This window comes from Vicugna pacos, chromosome 6 (assembly GCF_048564905.1).
Source record: "Vicugna pacos chromosome 6, VicPac4, whole genome shotgun sequence".
Lineage (NCBI taxonomy): Eukaryota > Metazoa > Chordata > Mammalia > Artiodactyla > Camelidae > Vicugna > Vicugna pacos.
This window is the reverse complement of record NC_132992.1, coordinates 84,214,745-84,238,744: the sequence shown is the minus strand read 5'-3', so window position 1 is coordinate 84,238,744 and position 24,000 is coordinate 84,214,745. Positions and strand designations below refer to the sequence as shown.

General features: G+C 50.6%; 1 protein-coding gene across 4 annotated transcripts in view; it reads left to right on the top strand.

The window, feature by feature from the left end:
* CCDC88C (coiled-coil domain containing 88C) overlaps positions 1-24,000 on the top strand; it is a 121,587-nt gene extending 97,587 nt beyond the window's left edge. Inside the window, exons 22-30 of one of the 4 annotated variants that reach the window (XR_012073801.1) lie at positions 39-225; positions 1,937-2,082; positions 4,708-4,797; positions 6,069-6,307; positions 11,323-11,511; positions 14,487-14,555; positions 17,332-17,400; positions 17,528-17,710; positions 18,333-18,452. Coding sequence is in view for 1 of the 4 variants with exons in the window: in XM_006208196.4 (XP_006208258.2) it covers positions 39-225; positions 1,937-2,082; positions 4,708-4,797; positions 6,069-6,307; positions 11,323-11,511; positions 14,487-14,555; positions 17,332-17,400; positions 18,333-18,625; positions 21,859-22,851 (2,275 nt within the window). In the remaining 3 variants the exon portion in view is untranslated. Of the gene's footprint in view, positions 1-38; positions 226-1,936; positions 2,083-4,707; positions 4,798-6,068; positions 6,308-8,867; positions 9,316-9,909; positions 10,001-11,322; positions 11,512-14,486; positions 14,556-17,331; positions 17,401-17,527; positions 17,711-18,332; positions 18,626-21,858 lie in introns of those variants that run through there. The other 3 variants (XM_006208196.4, XR_012073803.1, XR_012073802.1) reach the window with 3 other exon arrangements.

Below are 24,000 nucleotides of genomic sequence, written 5' to 3'. Positions count from 1 at the left end.
TCTTCAGCCCTTGGCCCTGTGGCTCTCCACTCCCCCAGGGTGAATTTCCTGCACCGTCAGCTGAAGGGGGAGTATGAGGAGCTGTATGCCCACACCAAGGAGCTGAAGACCTCGCTGAACAACTCGCAGCTGGAGCTGAACCGCTGGCAGGCCCAGTTCGACGAGCTGAAGGAGCAGCACCAGAGCATGGACATCTCGCTGACCAAGCTGGACAACCACTGCGAGGTGGGCCTGGGCCGGGCGGCACAGGTCCCCAGGGACGACAGCCCTGGGCTCAGTGGGGTCGTGATGGGTCCTCCCTGGCGTCTCTGCTCGAAGACTGTGTGTGAAAGGGGGCGGGACACCACAGCTGGTAAGGGTGTGTTAGAAAACACCTTTCATCTGGCCTTTGCTTTTTGCACAGGGTCAGGCTGGTGCGTGGAAGCAGCCGAGCGCTGTTTTATCTCTGTCCTCTCGGCTGGGTCCATGCTGGTTCCCTTTTCTTTTCATGTCGGTAGCCACGCTGTGCTGGAGAAATGGCACAGATTTTCCTCCGTGCTGGGGTTTGGCTGACTGGTTCCTGATTCCAGGGCAGTTAGGAGGGAGCTTACGCAGGAGTCCCTGGTTTCAAGAGGGGCAGAGCTCTCCCTTCTGGTGCACTTTTTAGAAAGTATCTTCTTAAGCGGCAGCGCCCTCCCAGATGAAATCATCAGCTAACTCGAACACAAGACAGGCAAAGCGAATCAGGCAGGGAGGGGTGTCTGCGTCCTACCTCAGCTCCGAGATGGCCCCTAGGACAGCCAGGGACCCGGGACACAGCTCCTCCTGGTTTGTGTGTGAGAAACACTCTCAGAGGCCTTTTCCTTTGAGCTCACGGTAGCCCCATGTTGTCATGAATGAGTACGCAGAGGCCCAGGAGACACCTGAGGGCCTGCTGGGCTGGGGCGGGGGCCTGTGGAGGAGGTGGGGGCCGAGACAAAGGTGAGCACTGCCGGAGGAAAGCCCCCGCCGTGGGCTGTGCCACCCAGGGAGGGGCTGTAGGGTTTGCCAGGGGTCTTCAGGCCCGGGTCTGCAGAAGGAGATTGCAGCCTAGTCTGTCTGAGGCCGAAGCTTGTCACTCTGCTACTGCACCAATCATGTGTATGTATTCTAGAGCAGAGCTGGCCGACCTCAGCCCAGAAATCCAGTCCCACCTGCCACCTGTTTGAAATGACTGTGCACTAAGAATGGCTTTTATGCTTTTTAATGGTTGGGGAGGTGAAAAGCCTATTTTGTGGCAAGTAGAAATGGTCTGACAGGTAAATGGCAACGTTAATGAGCGAAGTCCCATTGGAACACAGTCATACCCGTGCGTTCACATTCTGTCTTGGGCCACCTTCCTGCTGTGACAGCAGAGTTGAGTATTTGTAACAGAGACCACTGTCTGGCCCAGAAAGCCTAAAATATTTGCTACCTGGGTCTTTACCAGGTAGTGTGCTGACTCTTGTCTAGGACAGACTGTCCACTAGAAATAATAATGCAGCTGCCAGATATAATTAAAAATTTTCCAGCAGCTCTCTTAATAAAAGGAAGAAACAGATGGGGTTAATTTTAATAACATTTTATTTAGCTAGCATGTCTAAAATACTACCATTTCAACGTGTAACCACAAAAAACTCATCAATGAGATATTTCACATCCTTTATTTTAGTTCAGCCTTCAGAATCTGCTGTGTTTCCCACCTGTGGCATAGCTCAGCTCAGCGCTGACTGGCTGGCTGTTTTTTACGTGCTCAGCGGCCACACGTGGCCAGCAGCTATCAGATTGCACAGTGTGGTCGCCGAGGATCATTCACAAGTGAGGATGATCCTGAGACGGGCATCTTGGCGCACGTGGCCTTTCCCTTTTGGAAGCTAGATTCCCAGCAGTAGACTCGGGGGTCCCACAGTGTTTGAGACGTGGTTGATCTCTGTTTTAGCTGCTCTCCCGCCTCAAGGGGAACTTGGAGGAAGAAAATCATCACCTCTTGAGCCAGATCCAGCTGTTGAGCCAGCAGAACCAGATGCTTCTGGAGCAGAACATGGAGAACAAGGAGCAGTATCACGAGGAGCAGAAGCAGTACATGTAAGGGGCCGTGGAGGGGGGTGGGGGGACGCGGGCATCGGCACAGGGGTCCCACCTCCCCCGCCAAGACCTGCTCCGCTCTGGGCAAGTAGCGGCCCTGGGGCCCGCTGGGGTCCCTCAGGGCGGGGGCAGACCGTCTTGCCAGGGCATCCCTCTCTCCGTTCCCCTGGAGTGGTTCTGGGTTTCTGCAAGCGGTGGCAGTTGGCTTTCTTTTGCTTTTCAAAGACATTGCCCACTGCCAGAAGCTTCTTAACCTGCTTTAGGAATTAAGTTCACTTCTAAAGATAACAACCGTGCTAACAAAAAGTACCTCAGGGAAAGAAGTCCAATGCAAGGCTGAGCACAGGTGCCACAACCGATCTCTTTCTATCACCTGTCTTTTCCCCTGGGTCGTCTGGAGGCTGGGTGACCGTTGTGCTGCGGTATTTACTTCTGCCGGCTTTGGTGTGGGCCCTGTGAGATGCATGATGACCTGGTCACCAGGAACCAGTAGGGTTGGCAGGGTGTGAGCAGGGCTCTTTCCATCCCAGACAGAGCTGAGGAATTACACGGAGGTGTGGAAGGAGAGGTGAGGGTGGGGTTCTGCTGCAGATGCAGGGCTGGGAGACGGCAAGGCAGATCGGGGGGATGTGACGGCGGAGCAGAGGGGTCTGGGCACAGGGACCATGTAGGGAGAAGAGTCCTCAGTCATGGGAGGTTCCCATGCCTGGCTAACGAGTTGGGGTTCACTGGGGAGTGTTGAAGTGATGCTGATCTTGCAGGGCCTAGGAAGCTGCCAGCAGTGAGGTCAAGAGGAAGAGCCTGGTGCTGGGCCCACATGGTTCGGAAGGGGAGTAAACCAAGATGCGTCCATGGATCCAGGGAGGCGTTCACACTCTGCTGTGGTGGTCTGACTGTCCTTCCTCGTGGTCGGGGATGGCTGGCCAGCAAAGGGAAGGCGAGAGGGGCCAGGCTGGCAGAGGGACAAGGTCACGGGGAGATGGCACACTGTCCCAGCTCTCCAATGTAGTGCTGCTCCTTTTTGTTCTCCTGGCTTCGTCTGCTTGTCTAGAGGTGGCTCCCCACCTACCAAAAGATGGTTTACAGTGAAAACCACACTGTAATTTTGGGGTAGAAATGATGGTTGCCTGAAGTTGGCCCCTATAATCCAGCTGATAATAATTCCCAGCAGACGCCGGGCAGGTGCTATCTAGACGACTAGGAGCCTGGAGCCCAGGGGGATGGTGTGATGACAGTTCTGCATTCGAGGGTGTCTGCAGAAGGCCAGGAGTTGGCAGGCTGCCCATAGGCTGCTCTGGGTGGAGCGCTGTGCCGGGTGCTGGGAGGGGCACAATGCTGGCTCTCTGAGTTTGTGTGTGTCTTGGTGCCGAACGCAGCCACTTAAGCACTCACAGCTTGTGGCTGAGCAGCATGGCCGTGAGGACAGAGCAACAGATCACAGTCACCCAGCCAAGGGGGCTGGGAGCAGAGAGGAGCTGGTGGTCCAGGGCCCAGTGATTCGTGATGTGCTCCCTTCACGGGGAACTCTTGGGAGAGACCTCCGTTTGGGTGGAACCTTGGCAGCAGCTTGATAGAAAGAAGCCTGAGCAGTTGCCTCTGGCCCAGAGGCCTCATTTTCCACTGGGGAAACCAGGGGTCCAAGCTTCCAAGACGACGCAGGTGGTCAGAGCTGGGGCAGGACAGGAGTCAGTGGCCCTCTGGGCAATGCTGTCTGGATTCCACCGCTCGCATGACTCCCTGAGATAAAACAAAAGCACCCTCTTTGTATCAGGAAGGCCAGAGCCTCTGTCCCAGGAAGGAGACATGCTCTCTGGCAGTCCAGGATTTAAGAGGTTTCTTTGATCCTTTCTGTGTTTTTTTGAAAACAAACTGGTTTCCAGCATTTACAAATCAGAAGATTTTGTTTCACAATCTGAGTTTCCAGCTTCTCTGAAAAAAATGGAAAGATCCACCCATCCACCCCGTCCCCTCCCTGGCCTGCATTCATTCCCACGTGGCAGAGATATGCCGGGGCAGCTCAGCCGTGCCACAGTCCCCACTCCTCCTTCTAGTCTTTCCAGGTCCATTTTGCTTCTTGTCTTCTCTGTCTGGCCCCTGAAGCCTTTTGAGTTTGTTCCTGTGGAAATTTTACCAGAAACCCAACATTAGAATGGGTTCAGATCAGAGGTTTGACTCTGCTGAAATGACTTTTTCAACCTCGATGCCCATCTAACTCCCTGAAGGCAGACCTCACCCCCTTCCCCCAAAGTATTGTTGACATGCACCCGCAGGAGCTGGCTCTGTGTCTGACCCTGGGGTGTCCAGCATCCTGGCTGGAAAGTCCTTGGAGCTTCTGAGCTTGAGTTTTCAGGTGGTTAGGGCTTTGCTCCCTTGAGTTCATTCCCAGCTGGATCCTAGGTTCTTTAGCGGGCCTCCTATAGGTATCAGGGCTGCCTGGACCCGTGTCAGATGCTTCCATTCACATATTCCCGACTCAGTGATTGTGATGGTCGTGAGCACCATGATGTCTGAATCCCAGAAAAATACTGGCCCCTCCTGGGCCAGGTCCCAGGCCGGGCTGAGGAGTACGTTGATTTGTTTCACTTAAAACCAGATTGATGGATTTTCTTTCCCCTCTATTCACAGAGACAAATTAAATGCCTTACGGAGGCATAAGGAAAAACTGGAAGAAAAAATCATGGATCAGTACAAGTTCTATGACCCTGCTCCAAAGAAGTAAGTCGATTTACATTTCAGTGACTTAAACACAGAACAGAAATCCTTTTCTCACGCAGGGTGAAAACTGTTGCCTTCCAAGCCGCGCCCAGTGCATAGGGCCTGTGTCTTTCCACTGTGTGCACGTCCCTCCCACGGCGGGAAGGGCTTCGAATTTCTTCCAGCCCCGTCTCCTGTGCTCCAGCTTGGCCCATGCCAGTGGACCCTGACCAGACACAGGCTTCATGGAACCACAAGCCCTTTGAAGGGGCAGAGTCAGTGGTTTGGAACCATGAAAGCAGGGTGGAAGGGTTGCCTTGTTGGCTTTTGTACAAGATTTAGCAGAGTGTAGAAAAGCACGTCCCTGGTTGAGGAAGGAAGCATGAATAGGACACCAGACGCGGTACCCATGGTCTTCAAACACTTGGACCTTTTGGCCTTATACAGATTCCTCTGGATTCGCTGAACCCCAGGGCGGCTTCACAAACACATCCTCTTCTCCAGAGGGCAGTGGGTTGTAGGGCTGGCTCAGTCCCCTGAGACTGCCAGCATCTGTCCAGTGGTGCTTCCCGTGGGCCTGGGCCCCAGGAGTCGGCCCTACGATGGTCCTGTCCTAGCCTAGCCTCGAAGCCAGAACCACCATGCATCCTTCATGGCCTCTCTGTTGAAATCACAGAACCACAGAATTTCTGAACCTCAGCCTCAGCCTTCACTTTGACAGATGGAATTGAGGCCCAGATGAGGAAATGGAGTGATTTGTGTAAACACAGTGCAGTTCAATTGCAGAGCAGAGTGAGAACCTAGGTGTGGTTCTCTTCTGTTACACAGAAGCCTCCGTTTCCTGTTGGCTACAAGTTTATCACTTACTTGTTAAATTTGCACGGCCCTGCTTTTCCCCGGTGCTGGGAATGGTCAGGGAATGTGACACTGTTCCTGAAAATTGCATTTTGGCAGAAAAGTCGCCAACTGACAGATCACATTAGCGGAGCACTGCTTCCTTTATTTCACAGAGATAATCGAGAGTTGATGGGTGTATCTGAAGTTCTGTTTCCTGAGCAACTAATGTGGATTCCTGCCACAATACATGCTTTTACCATCCCCGGGCCCGAGCCTGCCTGGGAAGTCTGTTCTAACTCCTGAGCCCCAAATACAATGATCATGGTGGCGGGGAAGATGCCATCAGTCTAAACCCCAAGTTAATGGCCAGTTTCCCAGGCGGGTTAGGGCATCCAGTGACCCACTGGAGGGGGCAGTGAGGGTTGGTTGTGTCCTAAAAATCTACTTCTAACTAGGAAAAACCACTGGATTGGAGCCAAAGCCTTAGTCAAATTCATCAAACCAAAGAAAGAGGGTTCCAGAGAACGACTGAAGTCAACCACAGACAGCCCTTCCAGGCAGCTGGAGTCGCCAGACCCAACCTCACCGTCTGCCTCTCAGCCTCTCAGATCTCAGTCGGAGAACCCCGAGTCCACCCCGTTGGGCTCTAACTGTGCAGAGGAGCATGACACCCACAATGGACCCCTGGGAAAAGGTAGGAGTGCTGCCCTGGCTGCAGGCGGTGGTCCGAGAGGACTCTCTCATTGGACGGGGTAGAGGGAGACTGCGTGTGGATGTGCACACGTGTGTAGCAGCGTGAGGCGGGGGTGCTGTGGACACGCACATCTGCCTCCGTAGGTTTGTTAACAAGTCAGACCAATTTTGCATCACTAATCATGTAGCGTGTAGGAGGGGCTCGAAGCAGATGCTTACCACGTAGGCACTAGAGACCAGCTCAGTAGCATATGTTTGAGGATTTCCTTGCATGTGTCAGAGATTTAGAGTAAGCTATTTCTGTAGGGAGATCCCAGGCGCAGTTAACACGTAACGTGCATATGTTCAGTCTTCAACAAGTTCGAGTGTGGCTCTAATCTTATCACTTGGAAAGGCAGGTTTTCTTCTCCAGTCTGACCTGAAGTCCTACCAGCCAGGGGGCCTGGCTCACCTTTTCACGAGGGCTGTCATTTGCAGTTGGCCAGTGATTCTGAAATGGATTTCTAGTTGAATGTGCTTTATTTTATCCAATCTAAGAGGCTATCCATTACAAGCTGCAAAATTATTTTATACAGCTCTGGCAGTCAAACGATGCAGTGCCTTACCACTTAGAGTTTTTATTATACTCTTGTTGAAGAGCTCTTGTAAAAGACTTAATTAGACAGATTTTTATGCATATACGTAAAAGGAAATATGAGCAAAATACATTGGTTGTGGATGTGACAGTTTTGTCATGGTTCCATCTGGCCCTGGTGGTGACTGTCAGATACTGTTGGAGCTGCATCCTGATTTCAGAGGTGCTAAGATATGGGGGGAAATGTACATCTTAGAATCGATTAAACACAGCAGTTACCTTAAGCATCATTAAATTTCCACATTTGCTTTTAAGTATCAGTTCATGGATTGTTTATACCAAACCTGCACCCTGAATAATTTAAATCTTAATGAAAGACACGAGGACTTCCCAAAGATCAGACCTATGCCTGAGACCTTTGCACCCCCGGGTCAGGGCTGACATTATAGTGCCGAGGGCCTGTGACAAGCCGCCCTCCAAGTGTGGCATGTGGACAAGCCTTTTGGAAGGTGACATTCACCACTTCAGGTGCTGTTGTGTCACTTCCACATGCATGAAAGAAAATGTGTATTCAAACGCACATTGTTTGGGGACAGATGCTGGCACCCCCATTCTGCACAGGGGAGCAGACTAGGCAAAAAGGCTCTTGTGCAGGTAAATGATAATGAAACTTAACATTTGTTTTTACCTAGAGGGGTTCTGTGGCCACAGGTTTTCACATTGGCTGTTTAAATTTTTTGATATCTACCACATCAACTTGTATTAAAGTTGGCTTAGTTAACTATAGTCAGTCTAATTGAGTTAGGAAAACTTTCAGAGGAAAACAGTGCTTGCACCAGTCATGAATGAGCAAGTCAGTGGTGATTATTATTCATAACAGTAGCCACACATCAAGTGCCTTCTTTAGGCTCAGTACCTTTTAAGCTGATTTACTTTGTCTTGTGTAATCCTGCCTACCCTGTGAGGTCGGCATCATTAATCATCCCTTTTTTAGATTTGATCGAGTGAAGCTTGACACTGTGAAACTACCCACTCATGTAATAACTGGTAGAACTGGGATTCAGACACAGGTCTGTTGACATTGGTGCCTGAGCACTTCACCATCACGTGCACAGCCTGCAGTTAAAGCTGAGCAGACAACGCTGCTTAACCAGGGGCCACAGCAGCGCATAAAGTGGGTCCCTTATCCTGTGGTGTGAGCAATGGCCAGCGGGTGGTGCTGTGGAGGAGGAAATAATGGAGATTCTAGTATCAAACTGAATTCTAAGTCAGAAGTTGGATACATCAATTGCGTTTCTGTATATGTTCAAAAAATTAGACCAGTTGTCTGCTCTGATAATACTCTAATTTAAAGGTCATGAAATAGAGGATGCATAAGAGGTCTAACAGGGTATAATAATTCTTGGTGTTGAGGGGCTTGGGGTATGAAAAAGATATTTTCATTGTTTTTAAACTCATCCTGCCGAAAGAGGTTATTTCAGATGTACAAGAATTATTAGTGAGTACTTCAGGTAGACTGTTTAATTACAGCAGACCAGAGACCTATTATTTCCAAGATCTCTGAACAGGAATAAGAGTAGCGAGTGGGCCAAATTGTCAGGGAGCCGGTCATTAAAATGGATGAGTAAGAGAAGCTGGGTTCTAAATTAATAAGCATTCTTATTCAATAATTTAACACATTGAAATTGAAAAATAATCTAAGCCCTTGGCTCCATGAGCAATATGTAATTCTGCTCACATGTTGAGTAAGTAAAGCACTGGCACTGAGATGCCACTAAATTAATTAAATTGAGGCAGAGCATAAATAATTCACAGAGGCCTGACTCCCGTCATATCATGGATATTGTTTCCATCTTTCCTGGGCTGGACAGGATTCTCATTTCCTAAGTACATTGAGCTAATTTAGAGCCATTTGTTGTTATTCATTTCATTTATTTGCTTTTTTTTTTCCTTCCTCACCTGGGTTATCCGGGGGATAACGGTTTAGCAGCTCAGCGCAAAAAGAGTCCCTTTTTGAGAAGCAAAAGCAAGGACAAAGACAAGTCTCCGACGGCCCACCCGGCTCTGTCTAAACGCCTGCGGTTCTGGTCTTCCTCTGACATCCCATCCTCTCCTAATGAGCCTCTCCCTTTTTCAGAAATTGGAGATTTCTAATCCTTTTCCTTTATCATGTGTCTTCATCGTGTATCCTCCTTCATTTCTGAAATTCAAACAAACAAACAAAAAAAACAGTACCTAAAGGCCAGATGACCCAGAGTGGACCCCTCCTCCCGACCCCAATTCCAAGCCAGACCTAAAGTAGCCAGCGTGGATTCTGATTTCAAAAGAGAAGATGAGTTGTCACACCCTCTGGACCGTTTCTCCAGCGCAGCACAGTTGTAGGGGAGCCTCGGGACATCCGTGCACAGGCCCTTGGGCCAGGTTGTCCGTGCTAAGTAAGTGCAGTGGCCGTGTGCTGGCCCCTCTGTCTCGCGCCTGCAGGCTTATGTCACGCCCGTGTGTAACGCAGAACTGGTCAGTTGTCGCTATGCTTCCTAAGATGTACAGCCTCTGTCAAGTGAGTTTTTTTTATTTTTAGACTTATTTTTAAGCAGCTAAATTTAAAACTGCTGCCCTTTCCGCCTCTTTCTTTGTCAAAGCCCTGAATTGTTGGCTTTTGCCATTAAGGCCCTTTTCAGAGGTGTTCTGTGTTTTGAAGGACTTTTTGCTCCGTTCAGGCATTTTGAATAATTGCATCGATGCTGCTCAGCCAGAGTTCAGCCCAGAGAGAAGTTTTATGACTGTGTTGTAGTTCTCTGACATCTCGGATGCTGAAGTTAAAACAGCAGTGGACAGAAAGAACATCAGCAGCCCAGTCACGCCCACAGCGGGGGAAAGGCTGGTCGATAGAGGCCTTTAGCTACTGCAGTTTTTTCTCTCTTTAATCATTCTTGTACCATCTCCATGATTTTTGCCGTATCACCTGTATGATCGCTTACATATTTTTCCTTGTATTGACTCACTGTTTTCACTTAAATTTATTTCAAAAGGAAAGATTAACACCTGTACTGTAAGTGGAAAGCCAGTACCATAAAAACAAGGTAACCATAACAATAAATACATAAGTGTTAACATGTTGAAGTCGACTGACGTGGCACTGACTTCAGCTCACCTACCCCACCGTGGGAACCCTGGGCTGCCATGGTCCTGGCCCTCCAGGCCCCTGTCCTCTGAGCATGCCGCTGGAACAGTGCTGTTTCTCTTGCTACTTGTGCTAACTGGTCATCTCCGCCCCCTCTCTGCTCCTCATTTTAACTCCGCCTGTTGGATGTCTGTCCCCCCCATTCCACCAGACTTGAATCTTGCTTCTCATCAAGGCTATCTTTCAACATCCAAATTTTACCTTGATTTCAAGTCATAAGATTTGGGTGCTTAAAATTTCACAGAGGGTCCAGACTTTGAGTGGCTGAGGGGCAGGTGGGATTAGGTCTGTGGGAGAGCGTGGAGAGGGGCTGAGATCTTGGTAGTGGGCCTGCAGCCCTTGGGGTGCCTGGACTGAGGCAGTACACAAAACAGCATTGTCAAGGGGGAGGGTAGAGCTCAGTGGTAAAGCGCATGCCTAGCATGCGTGAGGTCCTGGGTTCAATCCCCAGTATCTCCATTAAATACATAGATAGCTTGATATATCGGTTGATTGATTGTGATTAGATAATTACTCCCGCCAAAAAAAAAAAATTAAAAAAAACCCCAGCATTGTCTTAGTGCTAGTAGGAATTCCAACTGCATTAATTTTTGTCTTGTGTTTGGAGAGTCCATTTCCTTTCCTAACACTAGGTAGTTGGAAAGGTGTTTTTTTTTTTTAATGTTTTTGTATAAGATTTTATTTAACTTTGACAAGAATATGTCCTCATAGTCAAAAATTTAGACACTGCAGAAGAGCACAAGATACACAGTAAAAATCCTTCTTGCCGTCAGCCTCATCATGCAGATTAAAGACTTGTTCCCGCATCGTTAAGGTGACAGTAAACTTTTTTCTTGGATTGTAAGTGAAGTCAGTTGGCCGGATGCACACGGGTCCGAAATGAGCCTGAGCAGACATCTGTCAGGAGTTTTTAAAATCAGGATTGAGTTACACCCAGTGTTCTCTAGTGGGTGTGCCTTACAGTTAACATGTTGGACTTTGACCAACATTTTGCTTGCCCTCCTGAGTTCTTTATTTTCTCCCAGGGTGTCAGGGCTTGCAGTGTGGCCCGTCACTGGAGCCGGGGCCAGCCTCTCGGGGCCTCTGGCACAGGCCTGTAGCCGGGGCCCTCCTGTTTAAACCGCTGCCGGGGAGGTGGCAGCTCAGCTTTGGTCCCTGTGGTCCGTGTGCCCTGCTGCCCCTGCTTCTTGGCCTCTGTGTGTAGCCCAGCCTGAGCACAGGATTCTGCAGCCCCGTTTCTCAGTGTCCTTCTCTGCCCCAGGCCCTGGGGACCTAAAGCCAAAGCGGGGGTCCCCGCACAGAGGCAGCCTTGACCGCAAGGACGCTTCCGCTGACCTGGCCGTGAAGTCCTGGCCCGTGGAGCTGGGCCCCCGGCCCTGTTCGACCTCAGCCATCACTACCACCCCTTCCAGTTCCACCCCCGTCTCCCGGCACCCAGGCCGCACCAAAGGTGAGTCATGGGCCCCTCAGGAACCAAGAAAGCTGAGCAGCTGGGGCCCAGGGTCCTTCCTAAAGACCTCAGGCTCTCAGGGGCAAGTGAGTCTCAGGCTGAGAGGAGGTGAGCAGAGTGGGTGAGCTGTGGACAGGCTCTGGCATCACAAAGACACAGGTTCAGACCTCATGCTGCCTACCAGCTGGGTGGGTGACTCTGGGCAGGTAACTTCGCCTTAGAGGCATGACCCTAAGCCACGAGTGGGAAAGCCGTAGGACCCACTCCCACCACCAGTTCAGGAACTGGTGGCACCAAGCAGCTCCCGAAGAGAGATGAGCCAGACTTGGGCTAAAAGCAGGCACCCTCCCTCCCTCAGCCCACCTTGGCAGAAGTCTGGAGATTTATTCTCTGGGGAGGAGACACGAGAGGCTCTTTGAACGGGAGGTAGATTAATAGAGCTGAAGGCAAGTGTCCCAGATGGAAAACAAAGGGACTGGGGGAAGGATTCACAAACTGAAGGTCTCAGTCAGATCCTGCCAGGTGAAGCCCACGGACACCCCAGGAGAGCATCTGAGAGCAGAGGCTGACACCAGTGTGGGAGACATCAGGGTAAACAGATGTTAGCATGGAGATGAAAGCTTTACGATGCCCATCACTGATACAGCCAGGGATGGAACAGAGCTGTTAACACCCGTGAAGCAAGAACCGATGCTACGGAAAGAGCAGTTGCAAGGGAGGAGCCCTTGGAAATTTAAAATATGCAAACAGAAAAGATAAAGCTTAAAACCAAAAAAGACATTCTGCTGATAATTTAGAAAGGTGAAAATATTCAAAGCAGCGGCTGAAATTGTTGCAAGCGATTGCCCTGGGGTGTTAGAAATCGGAGAACAAGAAGTGGTTATTATTTTTAGTAATAATACCACCCACTCAGCTCTTGAAATCAGGAGCGTGCACAGCCTTGGTTTCACAAGCAAAGCAAAGATAGGCGGGTCCCTGCCCCGTCCTGGTTGCTTACAAGTAGGAAGCACCCCTGGGGAGAGGATGTGCTGAGTAGGCACAGGGCAGGCAGGCTTTCTCCGCTGCTGGCCAGACACTGCGGGTGCCGTCACTGGCTGCTGGATGCCAAGGGAACTGTGCCCTGTGCTGGCTGAGACAGACGTGCTGTGAGCCCAGCGTGGCAAGGGTGTCTCGTCCAGTCACCAGTCTCCCTGGTTTCCTGGGCTCAAGGGTGCAGAAGCCCTGCCTGGTCTTGGGGAAGAACTGGGAACACCACCTCCCCCTCAGTGTTCCTGGGGTCTATGTGGCTCAAGGTCCAGCCCTGCAGACTAACCCACGGGCTGTCTCAGCCTGGGTCCCATCCTTGAACTGGAGCCCAGACCTAGAACCATCACTGGCCGTTCATCCGCCTGCAGAGCCTGCACAGGGGTCCATCAGCACCATAAGCCCAGCACTGCCCACGGTGATTCCCCAGCTGCCCTGTTCTCACACTCCGGGCAGTCTTTCACCATCTTCGAAATGGAAACCCTCCCTTAGAATCAGCGTTTTTTTTAAGTAAATCTAGTCCCTTTTAGAGCAGAATTGAATAATCAAGATCTGGGCACTACAGAGTTGTCATTAGCTCTAGACCCTTTCAATAAAGCTAGGACACGTAGATATTATGAGTTCATATCAATATTTCCAATTCAAATGTAACGCTACAGAGATTTTTCTTTGATTTCTTATTTGTCCTTTTCTTACACAAAAGTCTTGTCTCCTGAAAGAGTCACTTAATTTTCCTGAAAATATGCAATAATGGTTTAAAAAGTATAATACCAATATTACTACTAATAAAATCACTAAATGATGTTTGCATTTTCTTTGTGGCTCTTTTAGTTCTCAGATTATATCTCACTAAGGATGCACCATTTTACATTCAAAATTCACTGGAATTTTTTCTCTGTATCATTCTGTTAGCACTTTGATATACAGTAAGGTTTATGTGCATCTGTTTTCATTTTTTTTATGTTTTGAATTGGGGGGAGGCAGGTAATTAGATTTATTGATTTTTAGAGGAGGTACTGGGGGTTGAACCCAGGACCTTGTGCATGCTAAGCATGCGCTCTGCCCCTTAAACTATGTCCTCCTGCTTAGTTTTCTTTTAAAATTGTTTTTAATACATTAAATATTTACATGACTTTAAAGCTAAACTATGTTAAAAGGCATCCTGAGATTTCTAAGTCTCACATCTCTTTCCCCCACCTTACATTCCAGAATCACCCTGTGGATAACCATTTTTATTTTAGTTCCTTATTTATACTTTCACTGTTTCTTTTGGCAAAGATTTGACTTTTTTTCTTCATTTAGCCATATGTCATGGAGATCTTTCTCACTCTTTATAGGTGCATAATAATTCAAATGGTGGTATTACAGTTTTCACTTTGGAGGGGACCCAGGGTGTGCTGTCAGAGAGAAACTAGCAGGCCTCGGGCATGTGAGCCCTTCTCAGGGGAAGGGCAGCTGCCAGGCGGCCTGTGGGTTCCAGGTCTGTTTCTGGTTAGGAGCTGCAGGCAGGGCGGGGCGGCCTCCAGCGTGTTGGCCTGCCCCCCAGGTGGAGGAGCATTTCCTTTTCCTTCCTCCTGCCACCTGAAGACAGTGTGGCCCCTGGAGGGGAGCTGCTGGCACAGCCTGGCCTTTGAGGTTGGGAGGGGCTCCCCAGGCTACCGAATATCCAGCCCCACTTGCTGTGTTGTCCGTAAGCCAAAATGCTGCTTTAATCTTCAAGTCCCAGTCACTGCACAGGCGGAAGTGTGATTTAAAGTTAAATCGAATAGGAGTCGGGAGTGTGAGGGCTGTGCCAGCAGGAGGAGTAGGGGGATGGATGGAGGAGGCTCGGTCCATGCCCCCAAGAGCTGGACGCTGCTGCAACTCAGGCAAGGTTCAGAGGTGGCCTGGCAGAGGGCCTGAGTTTCCCTGAGGATGTTCCGGGACCCCTGACTCTTTTCTTTTCACCACAGGCTGTAATTCAGACGACAGCCTCTGCGAGCCGTCCCTGGAGCTTGAGTTCGCTCACCACAGGCAGTACGGTGAGTGGTCAGTGCCATGAGCCCTCCTGCCCAGCTTCTCAGACTTGTTCTCAACAACAGTGCTTTCCCTTCAGGCTAAGTCCTGTATGGAAGTCCAGCACAGGAAGAAAATGAATGTGGTGGGTTGTGGGAAGGGGGCCCCACAGTTCCTCCAGGCCTCTTCCTTGCCCTCCCCAGGGGCCTGAGCATGTGGCTTCTGCTTACACACCTCCAATGACAGGGAAGTCACTGCCTATCAAGCGTCCCACTTCTGGAGGCTAATTCCCATTACTTTTTTTTTTTTTAATTGAAGTGTAGTCTATTTACAGTGTTAGTTTCAGGTATACAGCGTATCAATTCAGTTATATATTTTTTCAGTTTCTTTTTCACTATGGCTCATTACAAGAAATTGAATATTGTTCCCTGTGCTATATGGTAGGTCCTTGTTTATCTATTTTATATGCAGTAATATGTATCTGTTAATCCCAAACTCCTAATCTATCCCTCCTCTACCCGTTACCCCCCCTGGTAACCACAGTTTGTTTTCTGTGTCTGAGAGTGTATTTCTGGTTTGTAAATAAAATTTGTATTTTTTTTCAGATTCCACATATAAATGACATCATATATTTGTCTTTCTCTGTCGGACTTGCTTCACTTAATATAACCTCTAGGTCTATCCATGTTGCTGCAGATGGCATTACTTCCTTCTTTTTTAGAGCTGAGTAGTATTCCATATCTATACCACAACTTCTTTATCCAGTCATCGATGTTGATGGACATTTAGGTTGTTCCTGTGTCTTGGCTATTGTAAATAGTGCTGCTGTGAACAGTGGGGTGTATGTGTCTTTTCATAATTCCCCTTGCTTTAAAGCACCCCTCATGTTTGCCAGGAAATTCTGGCGACCCACACAGAAAGCCTTGATTTCAGGACTTTAGTTGCCCAGAGTAGCTCCAAGTTATATTTAGTCTTAGAAATTGTTAGAAGCACTTGCCATTTGATTTAGGCATATTGTAAATTTCTGCAGAAGGGAAACTGTGAATTATAACAACCTTCTCAAATTAAAAGCTGCTGCTTTGGGTTTGGGTCTTTGGTTTGGGTTTTTTTTTTTTTAATTTTAATCTTTCAAAAACAAAAATCCTAGGAGAGTGGGAAGATAATTCTTTTTTAAAAAAATTCAAAGTTTACATTTAATCAATTTACTTCTGAAGTGATCAATAAGTGTAGGAACATTACGTCCTACCCTATCCATCGTCTTAAAAGTTCTATACTACAAATACAGACATTTATAATTTATATGAGTAAAGACGGACTCCGTGATGAAACAGTTTGACACAAGGGGGCCATTACATCTTTACACTAAGTGGCGGATAATACCAGTAGGAGGACTCTTGCAACATTTGGTGAACCTGAATAGCCAGATTGATGCTTGCCAGCTGACCAGAGGGTTTTCTTCCTAAGTATTCTGATTCCTTGAGCTGCTCTTATCAGGAGAAAGAAGGAAAACAGGGGTTTTGAGGCAATGCTTAGATAAACTCGCATTGATTTGTATCACAAGTTTCTTTTACTGAAACTTTATTCTTTATTTCCTTTTTAAAGAGAGATGTGCATTTTTTTTTATTTCAAATATTCCCTTGTCAAAGAGAAGACTTACTCAGCTTTTATTACTGTGCACAAAAACCATGTGTTTTTTGGCTCGTCCCCAAGCCCTGTTTGCTAGCAAGTGTTTTCCAGATGCCTGCTATTTGCAGAGAACACGCCAGCACTTGGGAATTGGGTGCCTTAAAGACGCAGTAAAACAAGAGCAAATTTCCTCGGAGGGGAAGGTGGGAAGCAGTGTGTCTTCAGTTTTCAGTGCAGCCAGCTCAACACTAGCTGTGTGCTGGGAGGATGCAGAGATGACAAAAACACAGCCCCTGTTCCCCAGGGTTTCGTGGTCCAGCAAGACAAACACTGATACAGGGCAGGGGCAGACCGAGAAGGGCTGTGATGCTGAGAGCTGCTGGAGGAGGGACCTGGGAGATGTGAGCTGGGAGGCCTTAAAGGCACAGCCTGCCCTTTGCAGGAGAAAGGGGGCTACCCGCCCTGGAACCGCCACAAACACGCTGAGATGCACACAGCAGCCAGGAGGACTGGTTCCGTCTAGCACTTATCACCGTGAAGGTCGGTTTTTCCCTTTGGGACAGGTGTGAAGTTGAGACAGATGAGCTGAAGGACAGCAAACATCCAGGGGAAATACCCCCTCCCCTCTTGAGGGTCCCGGCTCCCACTCCCAGGTGCATGGGACCGAAGCCGCCCTGCACACAGACACACGCTCCCTCACACAGGTGTACGCACACATGTGTGCACATACTGCCATTTCTTAGCTCCTGCCCTCTCCAAGGTGCACTGTTGTGGTCTAGGCAGGGGATTTTCATGCATGTTCCAGAAAGTGCTGTGCAGCAATAAAGGTGGGCACCCCAACCCCAACCCTTGGCTCACCCAGAGCAGCCTTTTTTCTTTTTTTTTTTTTTGCTGCTTTTTTAGTTCTGCATGAGATGTCCTTCATTAACAAAATTGTTTTAAGCCACAGCCCTAGACCTAATTAAAAATATGACAGGTTGTCATTTCCGGATGGTCTACTGCGCCCAGCCCTCGGTGGAGCTAGACTTCCTCGTGGGAGCGCACGGAGGATCGCCAAGCCCGTCCTCCGGACCACACAGAGCTATCTTGTTCCATAAATTTTCTCAGATTAGACAGTTTGGTCCAGGACAGACCTGGTCATCTGCCTTTAGGTTAAATGTTGGCATTTCTTTTCAGTGTCCCGGCCGGGGAGCTTGGAGAGCAGTAGAAATGCATCCAGCGACAGCTCACCCCTTAACCTGAAAGGTAAGCTGGCCTTTCCCTCTGGGCACTTTTCAGTGTATGTGGATCTTTGGCTCTGGGCTTAGATGATATTTATAATTTAAAAAACATCTACCAAGATTTTCCATGCACCCTCCCCCTCCATTCCTAGGCCATGTCACACGGTTTCAAGCGAAGGCCCAGAGTTTGAATGGATTTGGGTTCCGATCCCTTCAGCCCCACTGACCAGCTCCGGGCACCCAAGCAAGTCACCCATCCTCTGGATCTGAGTTCCTTCATCTTTGGAATGGGTGACAGTCACAGTAGTTCCATTCCACTGTGCTTGGATATCATAGTGGGTGGCTTTGATTCTTTTAAGGCTTTTGAAGTTAATTTTATGGTCTTTCTTAATGAATGTTCCCTGTACAACTGAAGAGAATGTGTTTGTTGTCCCAAGACTATAAACTCTTACACAGATTTTTTTACTTCTTTTTTTTTAATATTTTAATTTATTTTTTAGGGTTTTGGGAAGAGGATGGTAATTAGCTTTGTTTGTTTGTTTTAATGGAGGAACTGAGAATTAAACCTGGGGCCTCGTGTATGCTAGGCATGCACTACCACTGAGTTATACCCCAAGATTGTTTTACTTCTTAAAATCCGCATGGCCAGCCCCTTAAGAATACCTATCGTGTCACAGGTGCCAAATAAACCTTTAAATATATGAATGGATGAGAGCTGAGCTTGGTGCCTTGAATTAATAATTCAAACTTCAGTAGAAGCTTTACATTTTTGTCTCGAATTATTTTTTTCTGAGTTCTAAGCATTCCAGAGTATCCTTAACATCCAAAATCCCTGCCTGGGAGAAGTACGCCCTGGGTTCTCCGGCAGGGTCCTCTCTGAAGTGAGCCCACTGGAGGCAGGCGAGAGGGACAGGAAGACTGACACGTGTTCCTCTATGTCACCCGCCCTGATCCCAGGCTCCTCCGACCAGCTCCACGGCAGGTCCGAGAGCTTCAGCAGCGAAGACTTGATCCCCAGCAGGGACACGGCCCCTCCACCATGGGATGCCAGCACCCCGGGGCGCCCCGCCCTTGGACGCCATGAGTACCCCCCACCCCGGAACGGGCCTCTCACCCAGGAGGGCGTCCAGAAGAGGGGCGTGGCCCAGCCCCACGCCGCCGGGGTGCGGCCGTGCTCCACCTCCCCGAGCAGCGAGATGGTCACCCTGGAGGAGTTCCTGGAGGAAAGCAACCGGGGCTCCCCCTCGCCCGTGAGTGGCCCAGGGCTTGGATGCAGTGGGTCCCCCTTTCCTCGTTCTCTCCCTGAATCAGGACTGTAGGCAGAAACCATGATAGCAAAGTCACAGAAGGGTGGGGCGGGGGTGGCCTAGATGCAGGGCTGCTTGGATGGGGAGGATACCCGCTGGCCAGCAGACCCCCAGGTGCTGGCAGCCTGCCCCAGACCTCGGAGGCTGTTTTCTCCATCTGTGAAAGGAGAGCACAGAAGTTGGTGCCAGCCTAGGGGGTGGGGATGGTGATGCCCACTACTGGGAGATTCTCTAGAGAAGACATGGCCAGCACCCCACTCACAGGGCTGGGATCTCACACTCAGTTTTGTGGCAGAGCTCTGAATACCCCCTTCTCCTGAGCAGTCACTGGCAGAGATCATTGAGTTTCTTCTTTAAAGGGCCAAATAGTAAATATTTTAGGCTTTCCAGGCCAGATGGTCTCTTGAAGATATTCAGCTCTGCCCTGTTAGCAGGAAAGTAGCCACAGACCGTCTGTCAATGAACGTTCATGGCCCTGTTCCTATAAACTTTGCTCATGGACGTTGACATTTGAATTTTGTATAATTTTTCGCATGTCACAAAAGACTGTTCCTTTAAAAATGCTTTTCAGTCATTTAAAAATATGAAAACTATTTTTAGCTCACAGGCCATATAAAAATGTGCAGCAAGCTGGAACTGGGCCGTAGCTCTGGCTTGCTGGGTTTGCTGACATCTGTTCTGCAGCTCCAACCCCCAGACATCTCCTGTATTGGGATCTCCCTCCTTTCTCACCTTCCCAGTGTCTCCACTGAGCTTTTCTGAAGCTGCATGCCTGTCTTTTACATACTTTGTCTGATCTAGTCCTCTGAGCTATTGGGTTTTTGAACAGATGACATATATACTGTCTTGACATTGAGACCTTTTAAGGTTTTTTAATGCTTCAGTGATTCCATCTCATTTCCCTTAAACACAGTTGAACTTTCCCTAGCCACATAGTACCTTAATGGGCCACAGTGACACAGAGAATACAAAATATTTGTTCAGGAGATATTTATTGAGCACCTGCTGTGTGTTTGGCAGTATGCATGGTGCCTGGTCTTGTGGTTGGTTGGCACCAACAGAAATGTAAAATGCGGCCCCTGCCCTCTCTTCATTTGCATGTCTGTGTACCAGGCACTTACTCTGGGCTAAAAGCTGGAGAAATCAAGCTGAGAAAGACCAAAACCCTGCCCTCCAGAAGTTGATGATCTGATGCAGTGGGTCTCAAACTCTGTGTGCATCGGACTCGCTGGTGGGCCTGCCAGGACACAGGCTGGACCTGAGGTTTCTGAGATTTTTGCATCTCTGCTGAGTTCCCAGATGTTGCTCTCACTGTTACTGTGTCTAGGCGTCACAGACTGAGAAGCACTGATCTAATGGAATAAATGAAAACAGTCCAGAAATCAGGGGTGCCTGCAGTTGGATGGCCCTCTTGCTCAGTCCTTTTCTGATGATGTCCTGCCACAGTGAGTTTCCTCGCCCTTGGTAGAGGTCAGGGGTGGGAGGCATCCTGAGCAAGGGGCAGGGCTCCTCCCCCTACTCCCGCCTCAGCTCAGATCTGTCCTCGTAGTCACTGTTCCTCACCTCCTACGTTACCTGTCCCTTTTCAGCCTAAACGAGACCCAAATCATCTTGCAGCTGTTATTGTTGGAAGCTGAGAGCCACCCCCACCCTCCCCGTCTGCCCAGGGAGCTCACCCCCACCAGCCCCATGTACTTGGCACCACCCATCCTCCCCAAAGTGGGCCTGGAGACATCACAGTGATGCCCCCACCCCATGCCTCCACTCCCTGAGTGCTGATGCTGCTGGGACGTGGGTGTCACAAGATGGGCCCCTGGGTGGCCTCACAAAGGTGGATATGAAAGACGCAGAAGGGGGCCAGGAGGCATGGGAAACAGCTCCAGAGTCAGACAGCCGTGGGTTCTAATCCCCAGTCTGCCACTCTAGATGTTTAACCTCTACAACCTTAATTTTCTTACCTATTAAAGGGTGTTTTAATACACCTTTAAACAGCCTTGCACAGAGTTACTCTCAGATTCAAACTAAGTTTTTTGTGATCACATATGTGGTTCGTAGCGCAGTGCCTGGCTCGTGGGAAGCACTCGAGGAATGGTTCCTGTCCATATTGATAACCCAGGGTCTCGCTGCACACACACACCCCCAAGTGTGGCTTCAAACTAGCATGAAGCAGCAGGCTGCACCTCTGTCAAGTTGAGCACCCAGATGTTTTCAGGGGCGAGGAGTTACTGGCAGGTGCAGGTGGCTCCTGAGCTGCTGACCTGTCCTGCAGGCTGACGCCCCCCGACAGGTCACAGTGGGCTGGGCTCTGATTGCTGCCGCTCCGCTGCTGACTCTCATCTCCAGCATGAACTCACTTCCCTTCCCCTTTTTGCAGCATCAGCCTCAGGAAAACCTCTGCTTGGCCCCTCCAGGCTGAGGTGCCGGCAGAAGGCTGAAGTTACTGAGCAGGGACACAGAGCTTGTCCTCAGGGTGGTGGCAGAGAATACTGTTTCCCTGGCCAGGGGAAGCCCGCCTGGGGCAGCAGCTGCTCAGCAGGGGGCAGCCACTTGAGGCGGACAGTCTAGAGGGCTGAGCCGCCTCGCTCTTTGCCTGGATGGTTGACCTTTCTGGTTCCCCCCCACCCCCTCGTGCCTGCTGCTCTCCTTTCTCACATCAGGAGGAAGATCTGGGTGCAGCGAGGGTCCGGAGGCTGGTTGGTTCTGGCTTTTTGGGAGCTGGTCTTATTTCTTTTCCTCCCTGGCCCACGATGAGCCCTTGCAGTGTGGCTGAGCGCAGTGGGCTGACGGAGGAGGTCCAGTTCTGCCATCAGCTTTCTGCACCTGCTCTGATCAGTGGAAAACTAGGGAAGAGAGTGGAACAGGCGGCCTGACAGTTCCTGAAGTGGATGAGCCTTGGGGGAAGTCGTTTCCTCTCTGGATGTGCTTTCTTGCTTGTAAAGTTAGGGGGCTGCTAAGTGGCGTCTCGGTTCTCTCCCTTATGATCCGTGTCTGGCCGCCCCTGCCCCCATCCTAACCTGGGCAGTGTGTGCAGTGGGGACGTCATTAGGCTCCGCATCCTGAAGGAGGCTGAGCAGACCTCAGTCCTGGCCGTGTGGGCGGCACGGAGCATCCTGGTGGGAGGACGGCTCCCCAAGAACCACCTGGCCCTCACTCAGTTCTTCCTCTCTCCTCTTTAGGACACTCCCAGCTGCCGGGATGACCTGCTAAGTGACTACTTCAGAAAGGCCAGTGACCTCCCGGCCATTGGAGGCCAGCCAGGTCCCCCTACCAGGAAAGAAGGGGCCAAGATGCCCACCAGCTTTGTGGCCCCGACCATCAAGCTGGCCGTCACCACCTCCGAGGGGAAGCTGCTGAAGCCAGGGCAGTACGTGAGGCCAAACTTCAGACCTGCTGAGGCCGAGGCCCCACCCAGTGCCCCCCAGAGGCAGGCCCAGCCGCCCCAGAGCCTGTCTCTGGGCAGACCCCGGCAAGCCACGATGCCCCCAGCTTCCCACACGCCTGCCGGCCGCAGCACATCCCTGAGCCGGGCCTTCAGCTTGGCCTCCGCCGACCTTCTCCGGGCCAGCGGGCCAGAGGCCTGCAAACAGGAGCCAGGGGGTCCTGAGGCCTCGGGGGTAAGAGAAACAGGCAACCACACTCTGCCAAACTCCACACCCCCCAGCTCCCACAGCCTGGCCCGGGAGCGGACCCCGCTTGCAGGAAAGACTGGCAGCTCCTGTCAGGGCCCTGGCCCCAGAAGCCGGCCACCAGATGTGAGGCGCTTCTCGCTGGCTCCCCCAAAGGAAGAGAGGCTGGCTCCCCTGCAGCAGTCTGCCACGTCCCCAGCCGTTGCCACTGGCGGTGGCAGCAGCTCCCAGCTCCAGCACTTCTCACCTGCTGCGGCCCCAGCTGCCCGGACTAAGCCCCAGCCACCCCCACACTCCGGGGAGGTGGCTACCGTCGCCCCTGTCCGGGCGGGGCTCAGCCCCTTGGAGGGTGACGGGGCCCCCGGGCAGGGCCACAGTGACGGCCTCCCTGCCAAGGGTCCAGGCAGGTCTCCTGACCTGGCTCCCCATGGCAGCCTGGCCCCGGAGGACTTCAGTCGCGGGAGCAGCTCAAAGAGCACGCCGGCGTCCCCCGAGCCAGGTGGGGACCAGCAGACGGTGTGGTATGAGTACGGCTGCGTGTGACTCGCCTCCTGGACCAGCGGCCCCTGACCCTCAGAGCCACTGCACCTGCTGACGATGGTGGCCTCTTCCCCGTCTGCCAGTGGTGCCGGCAGAGGGTTTTAGGATGAGAAGAGGGGTTCCCGTGCATTTCTTCTGTTTGTTTTGTCACTGAGAGCACTGTGCCAAGCCCCGAGAGGACTGCGCTTCCGGTGTGTAACGTGTCTTCCCTATCTGTAGCCTCCAGCAACTGATATCTTTTGAACAAATCCACTCTGGCGTGGGGACGCTCAGAATTGCAGTGACTAAACTGACCCCAACGCAGACACTATTTGAGCGTGCCCTTATAGAACACTTGTTTGCAACTTGTTGACCTCCATGAAAGCACGTGTGTGTGTATGCACACACACACTCATACACACATACACATACACATACACACACGCTCACAGGGCTGAGCCCTAGTGGGTCTGGAAACTCTACTCCTTTCCCAAAAGCCATTTGATCCTAGGAGAAGCCCAGCCTGGCCAAACTACACAGACCTCGATGGCCTTGGGTGGACCCAGAGGTAGTCTGGCTGTGAAAACCAGGCTCGCTGCCATTCCATTACCAGGGTCCCCTGCGCTTCCCTTCACCCCAGGGCCAAGGTGATCATCTAGGCAGGTGGTGGCCCTGGGCATGTGCCTCCCCACTGCAGCCAGCTCCTGGGCTCTGCACAGTGGGCTCTGGGCCACACAGACACCTGCCGTCCCTAGCTCACTTTTCCACAAACACTGGATTTCCTGGGCCTGGGGGGAAGGGGCAGAGAGACGCCCCACCCCCACCCAGCAAGTGTACATAGTGTACAGTGGGGAGCGTGTCTGAGTGAAGTGCACGCTCAGTTTGTGATGTGGCTGCGGCACCCCCACCTCCCCTGTCTCAGATGAGATGCTGATTTATTATTTCTGAGTAACTTCTCATGGTAGAAACCAAATTTCTCTTAATATATTACATATGTATGTACACACTCATGTGAAATATATGTACTTTGAGGAGATCTATTTATGTTCTCTAGGGCGTCATTCTTTCCTATCAGGAATCTCACCTGCTGCTTTGTGTATTCGGTCAGATTCCTGACACGTTTTGTTTCCTGATGGTTGTTTAGTAAAGGTGCTCTTTCTGGGATGTACTAAA